The sequence below is a fragment of the Brachypodium distachyon genome, chromosome 3, assembly GCF_000005505.3.
Source record: "Brachypodium distachyon strain Bd21 chromosome 3, Brachypodium_distachyon_v3.0, whole genome shotgun sequence".
In the NCBI taxonomy this organism is placed as follows: Eukaryota; Viridiplantae; Streptophyta; class Magnoliopsida; order Poales; family Poaceae; genus Brachypodium; species Brachypodium distachyon.
This window is the reverse complement of record NC_016133.3, coordinates 40,191,519-40,205,636: the sequence shown is the minus strand read 5'-3', so window position 1 is coordinate 40,205,636 and position 14,118 is coordinate 40,191,519. Positions and strand designations below refer to the sequence as shown.

The following is a 14,118-nucleotide window of genomic DNA, read 5'->3' as shown; positions in this document are numbered from 1 at the left end:
ACGTCAGCCAATTGCTGTGTCAGATCGAGTGCTCTCTTGGCATGGACCCAGATCATGCATATGTTGTTTGTCGCCTTCCTTAGCTACACTGATGCTAACACGCCTCCTACAAAACAGTGTTGATGCTAACCTCAGCCTTGGGTACGACCAAAAGCACAAAATGGGTAGAAATAAAATGATTACCAAGTATGATATACATGAATCCTAGTTAGCTAGCATCATTAAGACATTTTTTATAATTTTTGGCTAATATGTTTAATAGATAAACATTTATAAGTTCGAGATTCTCTTGCGTGTCACATTTTATTTCTTTGGATTAATAGCCAACCATCCTCATCGCTACTTTATCAATAACATGTTATTATATAAGAAATATAGCACTCCATAATTGCACAATTTTCAATCTGCAATTTTTGATTCAGTAGCATGCAATTTTGGGTCTGTGATTCAGTAGTAAGCAATATAATATATTTAAGAAAATAAAATAATTTTTGTCCCTCAACTATTGCCAAAATAAGTTTGATATTGGAACTGTATTCTAGATACTTTTTTCCACGCGCTTGGGGTCAATACAATGTAGATTTGGTCCCTTGCTCAAAGTACCTGACCATGACATGGACAGTGGTTTCCACAGGTGGCAGTAGATTTGTTTTTTCAAAAATCTATAAAATTTTGGAATAGAATTAAAGTCTCACTTTTAGCGAAATATAAATATTTATATAAGTTACTCAGGATTCTAGAAAATTTAAAGTGAACAATTTCACAAATATTCCAAAGAGACCATGACATTTGGTAAAATTTCAGAAGGTTTCTTCTCTCTACATTTTTTTATCATTCTCATTTTTAAGTTTTCAGGAATAACCCTCATATTACTGAATTCATGGCTTTCCCATATTTTTATTTTACTTTAGACTTTATACATGTTGATTTTTCTTCCCAAAGAAACTATGATTTCATACTTTTTTTTAGATTTTTAGAAAATTTAGTATTCTTCCCACTTTTTCCTCCAGTTAGTTTAAGTTTTCCAAACAAGGTCTTAATTATTTCTTTATTATATCTATGCTATTTTCACCACTTCTTTTTTTCATAAATTTCTGGTGCTAACTGGGTCACCATATGTGCAAAGTGACAGCCACAAGCCACGTCATTGTCAAAACGCTCTCAGCATGGAAAAAACGAAATCTATATAGTTTTGACACTCGATCAAAGAACCAAACTTATACTTTACCAGTAGTTGAAAGAAAAGAAAAAATATTTCTTCTATATTTAAGTTTCTGGCTAGCTGTACACTTGTATGATCAAGCTGTGGATAAATGTATGTTGTGTTACTAGTCTTGGATTTGAGAAGTTGTAAAATGGTGGTACGGAAACACTACAGCATTGTTTCTGAAGGCAGTATCAAACCCTACAAGTAAAAGTCAGAACTCAAAGTCAGATCAGGAGAAGTTTTTCTATTGTGAATTGTATTAGTAATTCCGTGATGAATTAAAGGGTGAGTCAATGGTGCACTTTTAAATCATAAGGGATCTTTCAGTTGCTTATCATGATTAACTTGATTAAAAGACGCAGTACCATATATGGATACATAAATTTGACTTCTACGAGCAATTTGTTTCAGTTACTCTGCCTCATAGTCATTTAATTTGAAAACTTTACCCCGATATTTAGCACTGTACTGTCTTCTACTGTAATGTTTTGATTGCTACTTCTAACCCCGAGTACTACATTGTCAGCGTCTCAGCGAGACATCCAATGCTAATTTCTAAAGCGCTAACTTTTGTAGACAACATGTACTTTATTAATGCATCAAGGTGATACAAAATACAGTGTTATCCATACGTACGTGTTATGTTGTGGACTTTATCAAATCCCCTCATACTTAGGTGTACGAGATAATGACATCTACGTACATAGTATAGACTACAGATCAGTTCCTCGTAGTCGAACAGACAGTACACATATTTCTTTGGGGATTACAGACAAGGCACATCTGTCTGCCAGCTGACTTTCTAGAGATAGCAGTTCAGACATCGACTGTTTGCGTTGAATACATAAACCAGTGAGGCAGTGACGATATACTTCTACCGAATTCATGCATTTACATATCTCGTTTGAAACCTTCGCCATTCTGACGTGTGTTTGTACGGTCCGTGCAGTTCTTGTTTTGTTCCTTCTGAAACTTTCATTGACATCGGTAGAGGAATGCTATATTTTTTTTCGCCAGCTAAGATATTTCGATGAACGCAACAGTTCTGTTAAAAGAAGTAAACTTACCATTATCATGGATGATCATGTCATTTATTTAGTGCAAAAGTGACACATAAGACATGGCTAATGGCACCAGAATTCGCATCAGTCACTGTCTGCATCTGTCGTACACAGAACTCAACACGTTTCGAGATGATATTTTGTGAGCTAATAGTAGTATTTTGGCATGTAACCATCAGTGGTGGGTTGAACCTGTCGATGCATACTAAAAATCGTGGCTACATTAACTAGAATGGAAGCAACTTGTAGGTTATAACAAATGGAGAGCTCCATTTTCAGTTCACCGGAAAGGAGGCCTGAAAGGGCACGCAGCCGCATCCATCCATCTTTGGATGCCAAGCATGCATACGCCACTCACTACATTCCATGAAATAGCATTGTTGCTCTAAATGCTGCGAGAGAACGATTGGCAGACATGTGTGATGGCTAGAACTAATCATTGCATGTGTCAGCCATCTGATTGGTTTGTATATGCATGTCTTGATCAGCTCTCGGTTTTTGTGATTTGGGATTCAGATTGCTCGGGAAATGCAGCTCTGCTCAATCTGGTCTGACTTTGGGGATCCAGAATCTCCGGAAATGCAGCTGCCAATCAGATTCACCTTTCCATGACTAGTATATACTACAAGCGGTACTACGGTCCACTACGCAAGCAATGGTTTTGACATTTGGACAATTAAAATACAACTAGTGAGCATTCCGTGTCAGGGTTTGATCTGACAACTGAGCGTGTTGTCGTAGTTAGGCAGCAGCCAGCGGTTTTGTCGTCTCGTCTGGAGAAAGGTTTCAAGGGCCAAAATGCTGTGCGAGCGTCTTGCCGCGCGCATCCTTTCCGAACCGTGAAGCCAAGATATAGTGACAGTTTTTCATTTACCAGCCTGTTGTGTAGAAATGTGGTTTATGAAAACTACTCCGTACTGCCGTGCTGATGCTGTGAAACAAAAGATCCTCCTTTTCCCAGACCCCAGTGTCAGTCATGCTGACGGCCCATCTGAGATTTGACCTTCTCATCGAATGTACGGTCCATTACGCAAGTAGAAATGGTTCTGGGGATAGCAACCATTCCGTACGTGCGTGGTATACAATATACAGTCCAATCCAATCCGACAACGAAGGAAGTCGTCGTAGGCAGGCGGCAATGTCATGCGGCAAGGAGGTTTTGCAGTGCATCCATCTCACCGGAAAGGAGGTTTCAAGGGGCAAAGTGACCCGGGAGCGGCTAGCCGCGCGCATCCTTCGCGGCTCCGTGGAAAATTACTACTTCGTTAGCACCAGTAGTTGGGAGCTTCGGCGCCACTTGCCCGGCCAAATGCTGCGAATTTCTGGAGTGCATGTTATGGCCGGAACCATTCTCCTTGGACCGCCTCGCCTTGGTTTTACTTATCCAAACGCTTCACCAGCCCCGTTACGGCTGCGGCAGTAACACCAAGCATTTCATAATGGTTAGGAACTTAGGATGGTCAAATCGTGAAGCTAGTAAAGGTTGGCTACATCCTACAGGGGGCAGGGCTTGTACGGTTTGCAGGTTTGGAAACGTCTGTAGACATTTGGTCCATATTTCGTGAGTAAGGTTTGCTGACATTATTTTGGTTGGTAGCGAATTAGCAAATCAAATGCTAACCCAAGTTCACTCCAAGATCTTGGTTTGCCACAGGCAACAAACAAAAAAGAAACATTCCCCTAAACATTTTTTTTCGTGGCTTTCTTATACTAGAGCCGCTACCCGTTAGTGTTCTGTGATATTTGCTCTGTTTTCAAATCCTTGGCAAGCACCGGCCTGGTGCTAGTTTCCCCGAAATTGATGAAATTCAGTAGGGGCGTAGACCCTAGTGTTGGGCATTGTCATTTAAAAAGAAAAAACAGAACATAACACATATCCTAAAAAGAAAAAAAAAAGCTCACTCATGTGGTAGATTTTTTTTTCTCTTCAAAAGATGTCAGAGAATTGACGGGTACTAGGGACAATGGGCTCGAGCCCAGGTAATCCTGGGCCAAAGCTGAGAACGACGTGGCCTCATAGCCTCTTTTATATCTCGCATATTGCTTCAAATAGTCTTGAGTTGTCGCTGTGGCAAAATGTGTCATGCCTGGTATAGTGGTATTCGTAAACATAATTCAGAAGGTTTGTGCTTGTTCGGAGGCCCATTCAAAATATACTTTGTTCTAGTGAGGCACTTTGCCTAGCTCAGGAGATGGGGGAAAAGGGACTGAAGTAGTTCAGAACGTTTGCAGCATTTGCCTCTTGGAGGTTTGGAGGCGATTCAAAACGTCACGATGTGGAATCAATGCCTTTTTTTATCAGTGATCAAATGAGATTGTAGACAGCTAAAAAAGATTCAAGTCCAGTGTCAACAAAGGCAGAATTTGAATTCGTTGTCTACGAAAAGCAGGTGGATGTAATACTGAAGCTCATAATTTATCAAAGCTTGCGTGCTCTTCAGAGTACGGGTGATTGAGAGTGTGTTTGGATTCTCAACTGATCTAGCTTAGCTGGGCAAGGAAATTCCTAGCTAGGACGGGCTACAACGGTACAACCTGCATGCAGGCTAGGCAAATTATTTGGTTCACTTGCCTAGCAATTTGCTAAGGATGAACAAGACTATAGTTAATGGAGCGGTTACCTTCACGGCTCAGCTTCTTGCCGCTGGAGGAGAACCAAATTGGGTCTCCCGGCTGGGCAAGCATTTTCTAGCCCATCTTGGCTACTTTGCTAGGAAAAGCTGGCTTTTATTTTTCTACGAAACGACTACCTTTGCTAAGCAAGGCTATAACTAATTTTGCTTAGGATCCAAACGCACCCTGACCCACCTAACTTCAGGCAACATACTTTTGCTTACCAGAGAAAGCTCCTTCCTGAAAAAGAGAAAGCTCCCTAACAAGAACATATATACAAATTGCATTCAGGACTTGCTTGGCAGATGCTTTCAACAGTAGCTTTACTACAACTAGCTAAACCATATTGGAAGGAGGCATATGACACTGTCCAACTTAAACAGTTAAACCCAGATGAGGTGAATAGACACTCTTGGAAGTTGCTTTTACATCCCAACGGCAAAAATGATTGAGGACAGATTAGCAACACATCAAAGGGACATTTTCTGTTTTCTGGTCATGATATACTCTAGTGACATTCAACTGAGTTTCATCAAGCATAATCATCAGAAGGCAAATCAGGCACACAAGGTAACATCAATCGGCATTAATAATTCTGAGATGAATTGATGCATGCCACCAACTAGAAGAGCAGAGGGAGAGACTAGCATTGCACACCTACTGGGATCATTAGCAAGTGAGAAAAGAAATACCAATGCATAGTCATCATGCAAGACGATCTGCAATTTCTACAAGTTAGATTGAGACTTTGAGCATACCAACATCATGCACATAAGCATTGAGTTTGGTGCCAAAGGTCCAGTCAACACTTTAGTGATAAACCTGCTTGCTTAAGCTACCAAATGGTGCTCAATCAGTGGTGAACAACTACATTGAAGGTACCAAATTACTTCTGACAATCCTGACCACTCCAACATTGTCATTTACATAAACATTGCATTAAAACTCCATGTCGCAAGAACCTAACTAGTGAATGCGAAGCCAGATTCTCACTTTGATTAAATGCACCGCCATTCCTACTGAGATAATAAGTAGATGTAAATGGGAATAAAATGAAGCACTTATGCAAAATATAGAACCAGTGAGAAGCACAACCAAAAATATGGCGATGATGGAACGAACATCACACAAATTAGTATCTGAGCAACATAGGTCATAATGTTTCAGAGGACTATGTTTCCTGCTCTAGACCTAAATTTGGTTGAGGCAAGTATAGGCTTGACCACAGAAGTTAAAGCAACCGAAGATCTATACCAAAAACATCAGATTGAGACTAAACTAGGAACTGGAAAGACACATTATGTCGTTATCACCCTTTTTGAGCAACATACTCACCTGGCCATGCATCCAAATCCAATGGTATGTAATTTCAACCTACTCAGTTAACCCTCCAGTGCATCAAGCACCATCTTCACCGTCTCCTTCATCAAGTCCATCCTACGCAGCTGCTGCCTGATCTCTGAATGCTTGAATTTCTCTAGCTTCTCCTCCATCGCCAGTGCCCTTGGCCCTTCCAGCACATCAAAGGCCTTCCTGAACACCGTTCCACTTGGGTGCTCCTTGGATAGCTCATCAACGGCCTCCCACAGGTATGGGTACATGTCCTTCCCCTTTGCTACAACACCCTTCCCACTGCTGTTTCCATGCCTAGTCCTACCTCCAATTGCAATGGCATTCACAATCCCATTTGAGACAGGAACCGCCTTTGGCCTCCTATTGTTGCTGCGGTCCTGGTCGTCCCAATCACCTTCCATATCCTCGTCACTCTCTCCACTCCTTTGCTCCTCATCGCTCTCAGCAACCTCATTATTCTCATAAGCACCTCCTCCGCCACTACCAGCACCACCAGTCTTTACCCCCCACACTTTCTTGCCGAGTTCGTAGAGATCACGGTCATGCGTGGTTGGCAATTCTGGCTCTCGTCCCTCCTTGGCACGGTCCACAAGCAAACGGAACTTGTGCTTGAGCCGCCGGATCTTATCAGTAAGCTGGGTAGTAGACGCCTCAGCATTCAGCTTCCCACGAATCTGGTCGTGCAGCTTGCCTGTCTCCTGGTTGGATGCGGGGAGCACACCTTTCTTGGCGCGGTAGGAGATGAGGGAGCGCAGTATGGTGATCTCGTCTTGGGGGCTCCAAACCCGCGGCGGCCGCTTGTGCCTGTCCAGGGAGAGCACGGAGCTGCGGGGGAGGGCGAGCAGGGTGTTGCGAGGGCGCTTGGAGCGCCGCTGGGAGGCGCGGCGGGCGGCGCTGTCCATGGGGCGGGAGCTGATGGGCCTGACGTCGGAGGGATCAATGAGGGAGGAGCGGGGCGCCGAGCGACGCGGCGGCGTATGGTTGTCTTCATCGGAAGCGGCGGCGGAGTTGTCGGAGTCGGAGTGGAGGCGGGGGGAGCGCTCGTGGCTGCGCCTCGGGGAGGGGAGGCGGCCTTCGGACTCGGAGGCGGAGGCAGAGGCAGCCGCGCGTTCGATGGCGGCGGAGATGGGGGTGGAGGAGAGCGCGGCGGCGGCGGGGTGGAGGTTGGGTGGAGGGGTCTTGGATCGGGAGCGGGATGGGGAGGGTGAGGGAGAGGGAGAGGGGGAGGGAGACGGGGAGTGGTGGTCGTGGTGCGGCGGGTCGGCCTCGCCGTCGGAGGCCGAGCCCGACGCGGCGGGGGAGGAGGCGGCCGGGCGCTTCGGGGCCATGGTGGTGGGGAATGAGAGTTAGGGTTTGGGGGGTTTGAATGGTCTGCGCCGTGAGATTGCTCGCCGCTGCTGCCGTCCCTATTGAAGCAGAGTTGGGTTGGAACTTGGAAGGTCCGAGCGGGCGGCCGTGCAGTTCCTCGCAAACTCAACCCACCGCACAGGACCGAAACAACTTTACTAGTAGGACCGTTTGAAACTTTGAATACGTCCAAAACATATGAGATTTTATTAGTCTTTCCGAATTTTTCTGTGGAGTTTTTGATGAACAAGTTGCCGTTGCCATTTCTTAAAATGCATACCGATCTTCACAAATGTTCAACTTTCCATTGCTTTTTTTTTCTTTTGGAAGACCAATTCACCTTCTCTATACTCATCTCATCCAAGTTTGCGTGTATTATGGCTGGTTATACTATAGCATTAGTAGAGCGAGAGACTCGCTGACAGGCAACCATATTGAGGGTTCAAACACCAGAAAGAAAGATGGATAGAGGAGAAAGAGGAAGATCAGAGAGATAAGATTGTGAAGAGAGAAAGAAAGTGTTTGAGGTTGCATACTAAAAAAAATCCAGATCAAAACCAATTCATCGATGTATCTATTACATATGCGCGGTATATTTGGTCATACCAACATATTTTGCCAAAACAATTGTCACAAAGGTAGCAGTTCTGTTATTTGATCATGTTGTAATGGTTTATTTCACGTGTTATATACTTATTTTCTTTGTGAAGTCATGGTGCCATTATGACAACTAATTTTTAAACATCATGTTACTTTTCTTTTAGAATTTGTGACTAATTATATATCTCGTCTTATTTTTTTTGTGAGATCATGTTGCTTTTATGACAACTAAATTTTAAATATATGTGTTGCTTTTCTTTTTGAAATTTCTATGACATATATGTTTCTTTCTGAGTTTGGTGCTGATATTGTGCGATTTGACGTCGCTCTGCATCATCTATTGCCGCAAAAAAATTAAGTCATAACTTAGCTTTAAGTAGGTCAAAACTAATTACAGAACAGAAAAAAAAATCGGCGTCCTAATAGTATGGTGCCAATTCAAGATGTCAGATTTTAAAATAACTTAAACAAAATAGATATGACTTAGTTAATGAGCACAACACAAATTTTCTAGAAAAACTTTTGGGCTGACATTTTTCAATTCGTACCTGAATAAATGTTCCAATTCTGTTCTAATTAAATAAATCTTTCAAAAAAAATCTATCCACAGATATAACTCTATATCAGTTCATATATAATATAAAATTATAAATGTTGGTGGATTTTTATAACTTTGGTCTAACTTTAACAAGTTTTACTTACGACTATCTTGTATATTTAAAAATAAATATCACATTAGGAACGGAGGTTAGCAGTGTCCATTGTGCCTTTTCAGCTCACACAAACAGAATGTTTTCTTAATGAATTTTTGAAGGAATATACTGCTTTTCCACATGTACATGTTGACTTTCCTAAAACCATTTATAAACCTATAAACCGATTAATGTACAATTGTTCAAGAACCGTCTCAACAACTCCCAAGAGAACCTCAAAACAGAAACTCGATTTGCCTCTGTTCCGAAAACAAAAACAAGCACCAAATGAAACTCAAAACTACCAAAGATGACGGTCCCGAATTAGTTGAGCACGCATGCATGTGGTATCATCCTTCTCGACGTGCTTACAATCAGAAGGGTTTGATTAACTATAACTCTTACAATACGAAGCGTTTGATTTAAACTGCAAGTCTCAAGACACATTTCAGATACATGGTACACCTAGCTAGGCTTGTGTTTTTAGACCAACAGGCAACAGGGCTGTCGCCCCTGTTCCATCTCCACAGGAAATGAAACAACAGGTTCGAACAGTGATACACCTAGCTAGTACTAGTCAACTTAACGATCCTGCACAAAAGTAGGTTACACATCCTGGTCTCCTGGATCATCCATCAGCAGGTCCCTCTTCCTCAATGCACATGACCATGGTTGGCCTCAGCCTGCATTTTTGTTTGAGTTTCCCGGACAGGGAACATCAGAAACAGCAAGAACTCAAGACGCATGACAAATTTTTACAGAATTGGGTGTTGTGAAGTACCTTGGCGATGTGCACCTTGTGGTCGGCGTCGCCTCTGCGCGCCCTGCCGCGGTACTTCCTGAGCTGCTCCCTGACGAGCTTCTCGTAGATGAAGGACGCGCCCTTGAACTGCGGTAGCGCCAGCCACGCCACGAACAGCAGCTTCACCGGGTACCACACCGGTATCCTGCATCCCACAGCACGAGGCGTCAAGGAAAGAACAGAGTTCCAGCGGCAAATTACCAAATACGAATCAGCTCATCTTGACTCTTGAGCCGGAAGTTTGAACGTTGAAACAGCGAACAATGGAGCGAGTTCGGAAGCAGCGGCAGGAAGATTCGTTGGTTAGTTACCAGTAGAGGACGGGCTCGGCGACCAACTCCAGGAGGGTGATGAAGGAGTAGAGTATCCAGTAAGCCAGCCACTGCTCGTCATCCACCTTGGACGGGCTCTCCATCGCGCAGACCGACGCGTAACTGCAGAGATCCAACAGGGTCGCACGATAATTGCCCGTAGAAAGTTGCGCTAGAAACGATCGAACAAGGCTAATTAATCAGGAGCAGTTCGTGTGTGCACTTACAGAGGGTACAGCAGCGTAATGCTTGGCCTGCAGTATCATGTTATCACTTATCAGACATGAATTGCTCTCTCGCAAGTCGCAACAAAAAAAAGATGTTTTGAAACTTCATCAAGAAACAATGAATTGCAAGGGAGATGGATACCCGGCGACGGAGTGGAGGTGGGTGAGGAGCGCCCATGATTTGCCCATTTCTCTCCGTCCCGATTAACCGTCCTCGATCAACCCGACTCCACACGAGATCAAACGAAGCAAGTGTCCTGTCAGATAAAGCTGTAAAAACACGAGGCCTCGGAGAGAAGCTATTCGATCGATGGATGGGACACACGCGAAGATTCAGTAGGAAGAGGGAGAAGCATAGGTAGGGATGAGCTTATATAAAACGGGAAGGGGGAATGGCATCAGGTGCTTGACGTGTACGTGGCGTCCTGGGGTTTCGAGAGATTGCCCGACCCGACAAGGCTTCCGAGATGTCACGCGCGTGCTGGGATCCATGGCTTTACGTGGTCGCACCTCGCTTTGCATGCGAGGGAGCTTCTTGGCTTTCCTGTCCTGGCCGTGAGTGAGGCTTGCTGCTGCCAAAGCCGCGTGGCGGCATGTGGCCACGTGCAAAGATCAAGCCGACGGGCTCCTTTTTTTTTTTTTTCAGGAGAAAGGCCGACGGCCTCGTGTGCCCCCACGCGTCCCGATGGCTTCCTGGACATGGCGAGGATTTTCGATGCGTTTAGGGCATCTCTTGACTCAGCTGTTACTTTGGGTGACATGTTAGATTTTGATGACGTGGAAGAAAAAGAAAAGAGAAGACGAAGCAGTGGTTTGGTTCCGGAGAAACTGCTGCCACACTCATACCAAGAACTAAGTAACAACTAAGTCACTATTGAAACACGAGTTGTTATTTGCATCCTACCTTTGCGAGACAAATTATAATAAATTATAAATATTTTTAGAGTACTAGTTACAAGATGAAGAAATCACCTTTTGGAGGGGTTGATACTTTGTGTAACATTGTTTATTTCTCTCCTTTTAGTAACGACCTAAGTAACGTAACGGCTTGTTGGAGATACCCTTAGGCTGGTCATAGTGGAGAGTAACATAAGGTAATATAAATATGTTACTAGTCTATGTTACTACTTCAATAGTGAGTAGTAACATATTTGTGGTAACATAAAAGTCTCATTTATTAGCTTTATAAACTTATTGTATCTTGGAAAGTGTGATGTGATGGTAACATATCTAGTTACCCCAGCCCTCTCTTTCCTCATTAATAACATGACACATCACCAAAATTGCTTAGTTGGCACTTTAGTTACCACCTTTGTTACTCTCACTATGACTAGTCCTAGGGCCAGTTCTTTTCGGCTTTTTGCACCGGCTTCTCTGAGAAGCTTCCCTCCCCCAGCTTCTTGGAGAAGCCGACACCTAAATTTGATTAGGCTACTAAACTAGTTTGGCTTAAACTACTTTGGAAGTCTAGCTAAATTTATGATGCGGCTTCTCCAGGAAGCTAGGTGAGGGCAGCTTCTAGGAGAAGCCGGTCCTAAAAGCAGAAAAGAACCCAACTTTAGTAATTCGAAGTGCGGGCTGGGTTAAAACTAGTCTAGGGCTCTAGGCCCATCTTGCCGGGACATGTAAGAGATGGGTGGGCACTGGGCAGTGGGCCGACTCAACTCTCTCCTCTGTGGTCGAGGTTCTTTCTTTTCTGTTTCATGCCCATTATGCATCGTAGATGAAAATGGAATTGTCCGATTCTGACAAAGAAAAAATCCGGTTAATCATAGAATATCGTAATCTTAATTCACAAAAGATACATGAAAGAGTCATGAAGTCTCCACTGGTCAGCATTGCGACAAAAACTCTGAGACATACATGGACAACCAATTTGCCAAAGCATTGACGAGTGCCGTCGAAGAGGATCCCTACCACATCATGGCCTCTAATGCTCTCCGACAATAATGGAAGACACCTTGTTAGAGAGCTCTTTTACGGTATCCCAGAATTAATATGAGCCTTCCATTTCGTTCGATCTGACGGATGTGTTTAGTTGGTACTCCAACTTGAGCGTGAGGGAGTACCACCTCAAAAAACTTAGGAGTATCTTGTATTTACGGGTAAAAATGTAATTAGAGTCCAGTTCTCGTCGGAGATACAACGATGAGGAACAAGGGAAGGGCCATAGCATTCGCCTGCGACGGGGGATACGTCGTGGGATGCACCGAATTAGTTCTTCAAGCCAGCCTCTCATGCTGTCAGATGTTCGCTCCACCTGCCGTTGATTGATTGATAGGATGTGAAGGATACCAGTAGTTGTTAATTAGTACACCTACATGCATCTCAGCTCATACGTACGGGATTGCTTTCATGCATGCGTTCCATCCTAAATCAGTGCTTGGATTTCTACCGTTTTGGTCGCAGCGTGGTGAAGCAAGCCACAATACATTGATCGTTCTTGGTTGGGAGAGAGACGAGACGCTGGCGGCTAAGCGCGATTTGGGGGTGGCGGTGGCGGCGGTGGATGATCCAAGATCTAGATCAATTAGGAAATAGTTAATCTTTTGGGGGAGAAGAAATACCCAAAATGACTTTCTAAATCAATGGTCGGATTTGTTTGGTACTCCATATCTTATAAAGGAGTACCAGGGTACTGTAAAAAACATCTTGTTAGAAGCATCGAAACCAAACACCCTCACCATCGGAATTCAAGAGAAACCATAATAGGTGGCCGAGGAGTTGAAGTAGCTGCCCTAACACTATTGGAGATAAAAGTGTGTCTCGAGACCCTTGTCTTCTCCAACTTTCCCATATTTATCAAAGTCTGGTCGTTTTATTTTTAGCACACTTAGTCGATTACTGTTTTCACAAATTTGCCATAATTTTCAGGGAGAATTGTTTCCCATTGGCATCACAATTCATTGGTTTTGTGCTCATATCCAAATCGAGAGTGAAAAGCTGTCTTGAAGACACAACATTTGCACGACCCTATATACAGAACCGTACGTTTTCTTCGATGAGATCACAATGAATGTTGTATAATTAAGAATCGGTGAAAGAAAGTAAACGATCCTTTCATCGTTTATTTTTCAAACATTCGACCGATTGCTGCATGAATAATCGACGTCCATTCATATTATACGCTGCTATATTTATTATTTTATCTTATCTAACACCAATATCTTGCATACTCTTCAACAAAAAAGAATCATTCTCGTTTCATAAGTACAGAAGGTTCTTTATAGCAGCTTTTTGCCATGACACTTTCCTTGAAAAGTTGGAAATAATGTGCTACAACTATGGCTCATCAGAAAATACATAAAAATTACGAACAAACGTTGTGAATGTTTAAATTATCAATCCAAATAGCATTGTTTTAAACATAAATGAATCGATGAAATCCATAGCAAGTAGCAACGCACGTAACACTTACCTACTTTCTGTTTTGTTTGAAGTACCGCGTTTGTTTTGTTAGGCAACTACTACTGCGGTACCGTGGAGATTCGATTATTCCCTTTCCATGCTTTGAGCCTGCCCTATTTTTGCACGGTCATATAATTAGAATTAGATTGATCGAATTTGGTTCGTTTTCCTTTCAGTGTTTTGAGCCTGCCCGATATTGCACGATCATGTCATTACAATTAAAATTAACTTGATTGAATTTGGTTCGTTTCCTTTCAATGCTTTGAGCCTGCCCTATATATTGGCACGATCATATCTTTGTAATTAGGATTCGCATGTTTTGCATGATCACCTGTATATGTATGTGTGTGTGTGTGTGTGTCTCTACACACACACACACACACACACACACACACACTGCCGCCTTTAGTATTACGACTGTATCGTGGGCATAGTTATTACTATCTGTATCGTGGGCATAGTTGTCCTCTTCATCGTGTCAGTCATCGCCTACACCA

At 43.2% G+C, this 14,118-nt stretch overlaps 2 protein-coding genes across 2 annotated transcripts; both read right to left on the bottom strand.

Moving 5' to 3' along the window:
• Positions 1–5,952: 5,952 nt before the first annotated feature.
• LOC100829119 (STOREKEEPER protein) lies at positions 5,953–7,673 on the bottom strand. Its single transcript, XM_003574558.4, has one exon. The coding sequence runs from the start codon at positions 7,560–7,562 to the stop codon at positions 6,264–6,266; it is 1,299 nt and encodes a 432-aa protein (XP_003574606.1). The 5' UTR covers positions 7,563–7,673; the 3' UTR covers positions 5,953–6,263.
• Positions 7,674–9,175: 1,502 nt separating this feature from the next.
• On the bottom strand, positions 9,176–10,572 carry LOC100828818 (protein HVA22). The gene is made up of 5 exons (XM_003574557.3): positions 10,356–10,572; positions 10,214–10,240; positions 9,987–10,109; positions 9,655–9,820; positions 9,176–9,556 (listed from the first exon to the last, which is right to left on the bottom strand). The coding sequence occupies exons 1-5, from the start codon at positions 10,400–10,402 to the stop codon at positions 9,527–9,529; spliced, it is 393 nt and encodes a 130-aa protein (XP_003574605.1). The 5' UTR covers positions 10,403–10,572; the 3' UTR covers positions 9,176–9,526.
• Positions 10,573–14,118: the final 3,546 nt, after the last annotated feature.